Below are 10,441 nucleotides of genomic sequence, written 5' to 3'. Positions count from 1 at the left end.
TAATACGGAGGAGGTAAATCATGGACGACTACTAAATTTTGGAATAATAACTAACACATAAGGAAGGTAAAAATACAATCCTGAAACATAAGTTGTGGAGGAATGAGTTGTTTGTGCTTCTTAATGAATTTTGATAGATGATTAAAATTTTTTATAGGATCAAATTGATTACTTTTAAAATTAATTGGTTTGATATATACTAGATTATATAAAAAACTATGGCCGTTCATAACTTTTCTTAACTTTTAATGACAACTCACACAATTAAGGCCTCTCTTTATATGTTAACAGTCACTCTTTGAATCAATTTTGGTATAAAATTAATATAGTTGAATTCTAAAGTGTTATGACATTATTTTTACTTGGAAAGTAAGCAAGTCACAGACTAGACACATAAAAAATATAATATAATTTGTATTTTTTATTTTACCGACGCATAAAAAATAAGAAGAAAAAATTTAAATAAATAAACAGAAATATCAATCGGAATCATACCCTTTCACCTATTGAATATTCAAGTTGAATGAACTCTTTATAAAACACGGGGAGCACGCTTCCACGTTCTTTCGCTTGCTGTCTCCGTCGCTCGGCCGCCGCTGACGAACGAAAGGGCAAACGGAGTTGGTGGTGCTCCAGGAAAGGTGAAATGCGATCTCTTGCTCCTTCTTCGTAGTTCTGCCTTAGTTTGCTCTTTGGGTGGGTTGAGGTTCCATTCCACTTGCTTCGCTCGATCTTCTGTTTTCCTACTCGGTTTGCAAGTATTTGTGGATTTTTTTTGGGGGTTAACCGGATGCTCTGAGGAGGTGGCGTGGTCTCCCCTCTGGAATCGTGAGATCTGAGATCTGGGCTCGTTGTTGCTCCCGAGATTTAGGTTATTTTGCTATCTTTCTGCTTTCGAAAGGCCGAAAGCCTTTTCTACACTAAGATACTTGATTACTTTGTTGTCATTTCCGATAACATGTTGCTTTGGATGTTTTATACTAAGTTTTCCGGGTTGGTATTGAGTGAGGAGATTTACGGTATGTCTTCTTGTTCCATTGAGATGTGTTTTTTTGATCTTCCTGGTGATCGGGATTCAGAGTTAGGGAAGGAGTAAGGTAAATTTTTTCGACAACTTAGAAAGGTGTTTCGCGCGATATTTTTTATTTTATTTTATGAAATACTAAATCGTGAAGTGGTCGTAGGTATGTATGCGCTTTTCAATTTGTTGGTTCCATCACGTTTCATAGATACGACAAGGAGGCTGTTTGGACCCTATAAGATATTTCATTAGCTTATACTTTCTTTTGATTCTTCTAAGATCTAATTTCTTCGATTGTGACTTAATTCTTCTTTGCTTGAATCTTGTGCAAGTCAAAAAGAGGTTGAGTTTGATGATCTGTATCCTTTTTATTAATTTTGTGCCCCTTGATAGCCAAGGAACTTTTTCTACCATACAAGTAACTGACGGACTGAGTTTTTTCACGTGTATATATATCATTCCTCCTGATTTTCATGTTAGGAAAAGGAACAAGGTTTAATTTTCACATATCCTTATTGATTTTTTTTGGTTGATAAGGACTAGATGTCCATCTTATAATTAATTTAAAAAATTAGAAAGATCCTTAGAATTTTGGAATAAAAAATTCTTCTGTTCTCTCATATCTACCGTTTGCAGTACATATGAAAAATATTTTAAAAAATTAAATATTTCCATTTGGAAAAAATAGCAAAGAAGGCAAGCAAACATTTGCTCGAGCCTTATATATTAGTATTTATATATTCTCCTTTCTCGTCTTTTTTTTTTAAACTTTATAAGAACTATAGGTGAATTAAAATAAAAAGATATTATGGAAGCGCAGCTCCCAAAGTTGTGTGTCCATGTACGTTGTACATATAACTTGTCTGATTACAGATCATGCTTAAATTTTTGAAAATTTTCCTTACCAATTCTCCAGTTACTGCCTTTTAATTTATTATTTTCTTGAAAATATTAGTTCCTGTTGTTAAATTTCCTATATTTCCTACTGCACTTTTAAGATTCATGAAGCACAGTTGTTAATTTTAGGTGGCGTTCCATGTTGCCTCTATGAATTTCACACTTTTTTTTACTATATAAATGTTTTAAGAGCATGCAGATTTCTTGTAGAACCTTGTTCCTTTAGTTATGTAATTCCTCCACTGCTAGTAATATATTGTTTTGGATCCACAACTTTTGACCTTTGTTATCTATTTACTATTTATGATTCTAATTCAGAGCGCCAATTTGTCGCAACAAACATCCCATCTTTTAATCATGTATGCGATTTTCATATTAAACATTCCTGAATAATTTATACTGAAGATATTTGACTGAAAACAAAAGATATTAGATTTCTTCCATTTCTTTGTTTGTACTGTAAATTAATCTTGAATAAACCATAGAAAAACTTCATCATGAAAAAGAATTCAGAGAGGTACAGGGAATTTAAGGGATTATTGGTGTTTGAAAGAGTTGAGATTTTGTGACTGAATAAGGATAAGACATGCAGATAACCAACCTGCTCAACTTGCTGCTCGGAACTGCTTGACACTGTTACCTCTAACTCTTGGTTTTATTCTTGGGTGGCATTAGGTGGCATGAAACTGTCTTAAATTCTATTATTGACACCTGCCCTTGTGTTTTAGTCACGGACTAAGATGACTCGGTTGAGCACTATAGGGTCGATTGTGGTACTCTTGCTTGTTAAATCTGGTGGGTTTGGACTGCTACAAGTCATTACTGCATCAATAATTAGGGTCTTAGTGTGTAGATTTTGATTTTTATAATCTTGTAAATACTCATTATTATGTCTATGCTCCCATAGCAAACCTGATAAATTTAGACTCTACTTATTGGAGAATAAGCTATTGTCAAAGTCATAATCCTTCCAAATTTACTTGGGTAACATATATATCCTTATTGGTCATAAAGAGATATGTAGTCTATATTGAAATTAGTTTCATTGTTAGTAAGATTTGGTGTGGTGTCCTTCCCATGAATGTGGCATACTTACTAGACAATAGTTATAAGACCACTCTGTAGCTCATTATCACAGAGAAACACTTATATTAAGGGAAACTTGAGATGAACAAACCTAACCTGAAAAAAGCAAAGCCTAAGCCATAAACACACAACAAGACTCGATCGTTAAGTTAATTCTTTTACCTTCTTACATAGTCAGTTTGGTATTGGTCACCTTGGAGTAAAACATTGGCACTGCTAGCCCACTTGAATGTCATTTTCTTGAAGATGAGGAAACTTTAGATAATTCCAGAACATAACCGAGAATCTTATACAATAACTTACGTCCTATAATCTAGGAGGTAAAGTGAGTTGAGAGGTTAGAGACTTGCAGCCCGGAGAGGGCAATATTCAATTTAGGTAAGATTCGACCATCCTAATGGTCGTAGTGAATGATCCAATTGACTGAATTATAAGATTCAGTTGGCTGGTGGTTGACTCAACTAAGCTATTGATTCAAATTAGGTAGCCAGCAAACAAAATATTTCTGTTTGTAATTTAGTAAACTAGACTGAATTAGTTAACTAATGATATGCCGATAGCATGATCCAATTAATTGACAACATAATCCATTTAATTAATGACTCAGTCGAAAAGTTGGAGGTAATTGTCGATTGGACAAAGTTAAATGACAATGGTCATATCCAAGGTTTAAAATCTCGACCCGTGTCGAGGTTTCGGTTCCAGACTGGTATGATACGGTTTCAGTATTGTGCCGTGCCGATATGATTTCGGTATTTTTTTATTTATATATAGTAACTATTAGATAAATATGTTTATTGTGTATAATTTAAAAATAAGTTGTATATTGATTTTATATAAGTTCTCCATTATTGAACAACTTAATATTGTTAGAAAAATAATTTAAAAATAAGTTGCATACGATTTTGGCAGTGCCGTTGGTGTTGCGGGAGGCATCCCACGACGCTTCTGACATCACCTGAGACGCCGAATTTGTGTGAAGCTTGCTCGGAGGCGTCCGGGACACCTTTGGGCCGTTTGCAAAGAAGGGAAATCATACCTGCTTGGAGAGTGGTTGTTGTGCCACCCCGCTCCTCGTTGTCGCCTCATCACTTCTTGTAGTCATTGCCTCACTGTTGATCACTCGCTAGTGCCTCCCTTGCTTTATATAGATTTTTTTTTTATTCCTTCTATCGTGCATGTTGTCGTGCATGCGCGCTCCATTCCTCTATCGCACGTGACACACATGAAATTATCGTGCACGGGGTGTCAGTTTTGCTCTCATGAACCGTAAAAACCGTCCATGTTACCCGACACGGAACGGTATTTCATTCTTGGCCATATCATCTAAGGGTTACAAGATTACAGTTGACTGATTATGGTAGAAGCTAATTGACTTAGGTAGACTGGAGATTATATTAATTGAGAAAACACTTAAGTGATGGTGGATCTAGAGGATTGATTGGCGAAATAATAGTACATAAAATGAAGCTAGAGACATTGAAATAATAGTACATAAAATGAATCTAGAGACATTTAAAGGCTACAAAAAGAGGACCATGAGAATCATACAAAGACTTACATTAATGCTTATTATTCTGATGTAATTAGATCTTGTTTTGGCCTTAACAATGTTGAACTTGCTGAACCTCCCACAGTATTATATAAATCTAGAATAACAAGCTAAACTAAATAGACAAGCTAAAGGACTTAGAAAGTGTGTCATGGAGAGTATGAGTCATTCTATTGTTCCAACATTATTAACACCAAAATGGATGAACCTTGAGGAATGTGTATTGAAAGTCATGCCATCAAAAATATCATTATCAAGTATAGATCTCCCATACCTAGAATTATGACATGCTGCTCCATACCTAGACTAGATGCATGCTACCTTCTTGATGATAGGATTATAATGCTTCTCTAAGATGTGTTGGTGCAATCATGTCTTAGATGATCGTCTTAACCTTGGGTTTTTATGTTTGTGCTAAGAGTTTAAGTTAGGTTTTTTTTGTATCTTATATGTATATAAAGTGGTGCAGGTGTTAGTGAAATACACACAAGACTTAACGTGATCAATATTAGAGATTGGCTCAATGACTTGAGGTTTGTGTAGATCGGAGAAGAATGCTGTGGGACATCTAAAGGATCAAAGGATGAGGAGCATCAAGGCACAACTCAACTAGAGGAGATAAACTACATAGATGAAGAGTGGAGGATGGCATGTGGAGCAACTAAGGGCTTGATGCATTCGAAGGACGAGTAACCTAATGGGAGATAGTCTTGTGGGTGAAGAGGAGTTGCAAGGTAACCTCTTAAATGAGTTGTAACTTGAAGAAGGTAATACTCAATTTAGGCGAAGATTCAACAATTAGGATGATCGTGTCAATGATCCAACTAACTAAATTGAAAGATTTAGTTGATTGGTGGTTGAATTGACTAAGCTATTGACTCAAGTTGGGTAGCCAACGAACAAAATATTTATGCTTGTGGCTGAGTCGATTGGACTGGGGTTTCTTAACTGATGACATGATCTAGTCATCTGATAGCATGATCCAATCAACTGATGATACTCACTCGAAAAGTGAGACTTAACCATATGTGTGACAAAGTTGAGTGACAATTGTCATATCATCTAAGGGCTACAAGGAAACAGTCTGCTGACGGTGGAAGCTAGTTGACTAAGGTAGACTAGAGATAATAGTGATTGAGAGAAGTCAACTGATGATGGATCTAGAGAATTGATTGGCGAAAGAATAGTAGTATAGAACGTGTTTCTCCACTTCTGGAAGGAAATCAAGAAGGAGAAGAAACAATGGACTTTCAGGAATCACTTGCTGAAGAGTCATTGGTAGTGGAATAGGAATAAGGGTAGTAGACCACATTATATTGGAGTGTTAAAGTTTGCATTATTGTCTTATTTATGTCTGCTGCATTAATTGTGTAATTGACCTTGGTAAGCCTTTAGCAGGAGCATAGGTTTCATTTGTAGAATCGAATGCTATTCTGTGTTAGCCATCAGACCACTTACATCTTAACAAGATTTATTTGCATGGTAAATACTATTGGAATTCAAATCATGATTGAAGATGAATGCAAGACTCCCTTTAAAATGGTCGGTGGATTGTGTGAAAGTTTAGTCACACCTTTAAAATCTTCAATGCTCTAAGCACATTTAATAAATCAAGTCCTTATCAAAGAAGTTCATGGTAGTGCACTTTGATCACATCTGATATATAGCAAGGAATATAATTTCCACATGTAACATAGACAATTCATCCTTGTAACCTTTTGAACAAAGAAGTTATATTTAAATCTAAATAATTATATCTTTTTTTGCATGCTTCTTCAAGTTTGCCATTTTTCCACAAAGCATCTCTATTGTTGCAAAATTAGGATCATTAAGGATTGATCTAAGTCGAATACCATTCATGAAGTTTCCATGGCATCATTACCTTTTACATGCATAAAGAACTTTTGTGTGCTTATGGCTTCCATAACAATTTGTCAAAAGAAAAAGGGTTGGGTTAAGTCCACTTTCATAACAAAAGGATGAATGAAAAAGAGGTTCACCCAATTGTTTTCCTTAACCTAAAACTCAATAGCACTTTATAATTATATTTCATCTATAATAAATGATTTATGTTATCATTGTGGTAATAATTTTTCAAATGAGTTCATACTATAGTTACACTATAATGCTAAGCTTCATTCGGTTAGAAAGGATGAAAAGCGCAAAAAAGCTAGGTGGGAAAAATTCTCTAAGCTATATTTTTGTCTTAAATCACTCCCTTGCAAAAGATACATGCTAATCCACTCAGGAAGGTTGGGTTTTCTTTACACAATGAGCACAAGGGTAATGTATTTGAGCACCTTGAGGATCAGTACCTGACTTGTCCTGGATATTTTAGGAATACAAGAAAGGGAATTGTCATCATTGGCTTCACTATGTGATTAAAGAAGATTACATTTATTAAGGTATCCCTTGTGTATTTTGGGGGACACCACTTAGATAGATCTTAGTGTGGGAATTAGACATAATGGTATAGTTTTAGTAATTGATAGGATCTTTTAGCCATTCCTAAGATAGGATGTTGAAGTGATTGTGATCCGTTGTACATGCTAAACTTAAGCTTCTAAGTTGAACGTTGGTTTTTGCACATTGCTTAGATACACCTTAATTTGGATTTTGTTGTGGAATTGCTCAAATCCAATTGAACCGTGATGATTATAGCTAGGTTTTCCATGAGAACACATGTATTACATGGAGTAAAGCTAGTGGTGCATCTTATATTATTAGATTTAGTTTTAGGAAAACTAGTAGATTGTATTAATCATCCGCATACGTAATGTTAGACAAGGATGCCAAATTTGTTATGAAGATGTTTGACTCCCAACTTAAATCTTTTGCATACATTCAACTTTTATGGATGTTCAATGGTTAAAAAATATGCATCATGACTCAATGAACTTCATAGTGGCTTCATCAATCCCTTTTCATTTTGTGACAAAAATTGATACCAAGCATGGTTGCCAATATTGGTATTAATATCAATATTGTATGCAGAAAAATTTAGCTTAGGAATTGATAGGATTGGAATTGCTGAGAATTTTTTTTAAAAAAAAAAATCACAAAATGAAAAGAAAAAATAATAATTAATCACTTATTTATAATGTAAAACTTAACTAAACTAAAAAATTAATAAAACCTGTATACTGAGAGTTAAAAGTTTAAAAATAATGTAATGTAATTAATTAAAATTATACTACATATGTAAATTGATTAGTTATTGACGTGTACTTGATAAATTATAATCTACAATTTTAAAATTGTTATATAATTTTTAACTTAAATTCAATTAATAATTAATAAATTAAAATTCGAAATTATATATTTTAATTTTAATTTAAACCTTTTTGTTGTAAGTTGTATATTAAAACCCTATATTGTAAATAGCAAATTAAAATTTATTTACTGTAAAATTAAGTTAATCCCACCACCTTTTGAGAATGAAGAAATATTAAAAAACCCACCACCACGAACTTTATCATTTATATTCTAAACAAAAACTTCTTTACTATGACCCTTTGAATCTTTGTATAAGGTCGTGGAACCATGAAAAAAATCTGCCAATCCATGGTTTGTCAACCACGTTGTAGTACCATTGGAAAAAAAATGCTGTCGGATAGACTATCTTTAATAAACCCATGATATGAGAATATTTTTCTAGCCTATCATTCTATTTTTCCTTGTACTTTCTGAAGTTTTCTTTCATGCATAAATCAAACCTAACTGTTCTTTGGTTCTTGATAAGGGCTAACATGACATGCGCTATGTTTCTTGACATATTCAAGTGCACTACAACTTTATAGGCAATTATGTAAATCTCATTGTTGCAAATACTCATATTTGGACTTATTACTGTTATAATATTAGGTATCTTAATTCATTGGTAAGATGGCATCAACTGCAGTAGCAATTACTACTGTCACTGGATCAGCCAATGTTCGTGCTACCATAGGATCAAAATCTAAAGCTCTTGGTCTGAACTTGAGTTACCCAAAAAGGCCTTTGTGTGCATTCAGTGGTCTGAAGTCTGCATCAATAGCTCAAATTGATTCATCCTTTTTGGGGAAGGTGAGTAATGAATCTCTCTGGGCTTATGCTGTTCCCAAGCTCAAAGAAAAGCAGGTTTTCTCAAATCAACTTCAGCCTCAGGCTTCTTTTAAGGTGGCTGTCCTTGGGGCAGGTGGTGGGATTGGCCAACCCCTAGGGCTTCTAATTAAGATGTCTCCACTGGTCTCAGAACTGCATCTATATGATATCGCTAATGTTAAAGGTGTTGCTGCTGACCTCAGCCATTGCAATACCCCCTCTCAAGTTATGGATTTTACTGGGCCATCAGAATTAGCAACTTGTTTGACAGGTGTGGATGTTGTGGTCATCCCTGCTGGAGTTCCAAGGAAGCCAGGCATGACTCGTGATGACTTATTCAATATCAATGCTGGTATTGTGAAGTCACTGATGGAGGTTGTTGCAGACAATTGCCCTGATGCGTTCATCCACATTATAAGCAACCCAGTGAACTCTAGTGTTCCAATAGCTGCAGAGGTTCTCAAGCAAAAGGGCGTCTATGATCCCAAAAAGCTTTTTGGTGTGACCACCCTTGATGTTGTAAGGGCCAACACTTTTGTTGCTCAGAAAAAGAAACTCAAGCTTATCGATGTTGATGTGCCAGTCATAGGAGGTCATGCTGGCATTACTATCTTACCCTTGCTATCAAAGACAAGGCCATCAGTGACATTTACAGACGAAGAAATTGAAAGTCTCACTGTAAGAATACAAAATGCGGGAACAGAGGTTGTTGAGGCAAAAGCTGGTGCTGGATCTGCAACCTTGTCAATGGCCTATGCTGCAGCACGATTTGTTGAGTCTTCTCTTCGAGCTCTTGACGGTGATGGGGATGTTTATGAGTGCAGTTTTGTTCAGTCAGAGCTAACAGACCTGCCTTTCTTTGCTTCTAGAGTTAATCTTGGGAAGAAGGGGATAGAAGCTTTTGTATCTGCTGATCTCGATGGTCTGACGGAGTATGAGGCCAAGGCATTGGAAGCACTGAAACCTGAATTGAAGGCTAGCATTGAGAAGGGCGTGGCGTTTGTTCACAGGACGGCAGCAACAGCCGCATCTGGTTGAATCAATCTGCACGTTTTATCTTTGGCGTCTTGGTCATTACAGAATAATGGATGGATGCTTTACTTCCAGCTCTATACAATGAGGACTTTTGGTCTTATCTTGACAAGTTTATGATGTAAGAGGCTAGATTGATTTTGTGGATCCTAGCACGTTGTATTAATGTTGCTGGGGCATTCTCCTGCATAGACTGATCATTTTTTGTTTCCATTGTTTTCTTGTTCAACTATTCAAAGGGCTATCTTGGTTGGTATTCAAGTGGTTTGCTGTGCTGGTTTAGAAAACAGTACACTGTTGTCTATTTCCAATTTTCAAAATTTCCTATAGTATTTATATACTTTTAATTATTTTTAGGAGAACAGCTAACTTTCTTGTTGTAAAGTTAAAATTCTTATATTTTTTTTATTGTTCGTGTCAAAAAAATAGACAAATACTCATTCATATTCCTTTTAAATTTTTGTTTCTTTTTGTAAGTTTTTTTACCCCTATCGTCAGCAACTGACGGGTGTCAACCACGTCAACAAAATTGGGTACGCAAGGTGAAGCTTCGCGCGCTCCTTGCGTAGGTACAAAGTGGCAGGTGTGGCCTTCATCCTCACCCGGTGAGTTATTGACACTCCATGTGCCTTGCCGATGTGTTTGTTTACCTCATTGCTTTGTTCATGAATACTTATGGATGCCTAGCCATCCCAGTAGGTTTTACAGGAACAATAGTTGTTTACCTCATTCCTCCTATTGCATTGCAGCGCTGCGTGACACTTTAATAT

At 35.4% G+C, this 10,441-nt stretch overlaps 1 protein-coding gene across 3 annotated transcripts; it reads left to right on the top strand.

Annotated features, from left to right (window-relative positions):
• Window positions 1-505: 505 nt before the first annotated feature.
• LOC122042397 (malate dehydrogenase, chloroplastic-like) lies at window positions 506-9,932 on the top strand. 3 transcript variants are annotated; one of them, XM_042602504.1, is made up of 3 exons: window positions 550-641; window positions 5,100-5,290; window positions 8,421-9,932. In XM_042602504.1, the coding sequence occupies exon 3, from the start codon at window positions 8,442-8,444 to the stop codon at window positions 9,675-9,677; it is 1,236 nt and encodes a 411-aa protein (XP_042458438.1). In that variant the 5' UTR covers window positions 550-641; window positions 5,100-5,290; window positions 8,421-8,441; the 3' UTR covers window positions 9,678-9,932. The 3 variants fall into 3 exon arrangements, with proteins under 3 accessions (XP_042458437.1, XP_042458436.1, XP_042458438.1); XM_042602503.1 differs by lacking the exon at window positions 5,100-5,290 and having other exon boundaries at window positions 506-641; XM_042602502.1 differs by lacking the exon at window positions 5,100-5,290 and having other exon boundaries at window positions 534-871.
• Window positions 9,933-10,441: the final 509 nt, after the last annotated feature.

Source organism: Zingiber officinale, chromosome 2A (assembly GCF_018446385.1).
Source record: "Zingiber officinale cultivar Zhangliang chromosome 2A, Zo_v1.1, whole genome shotgun sequence".
Taxonomy (NCBI): Eukaryota; Viridiplantae; Streptophyta; class Magnoliopsida; order Zingiberales; family Zingiberaceae; genus Zingiber; species Zingiber officinale.
Note: the sequence above shows the minus strand (reverse complement) of the source record. Positions and strands in the feature narration are given on the sequence as shown.

What these genes read in the sequence shown, in the direction of transcription:
- LOC122042397 (XM_042602503.1), top strand. Translation starts at nt 8,442, where the DNA reads ATGGCATCAACTGCAGTAGCAATTACTACTGTCACTGGATCAGCCAAT.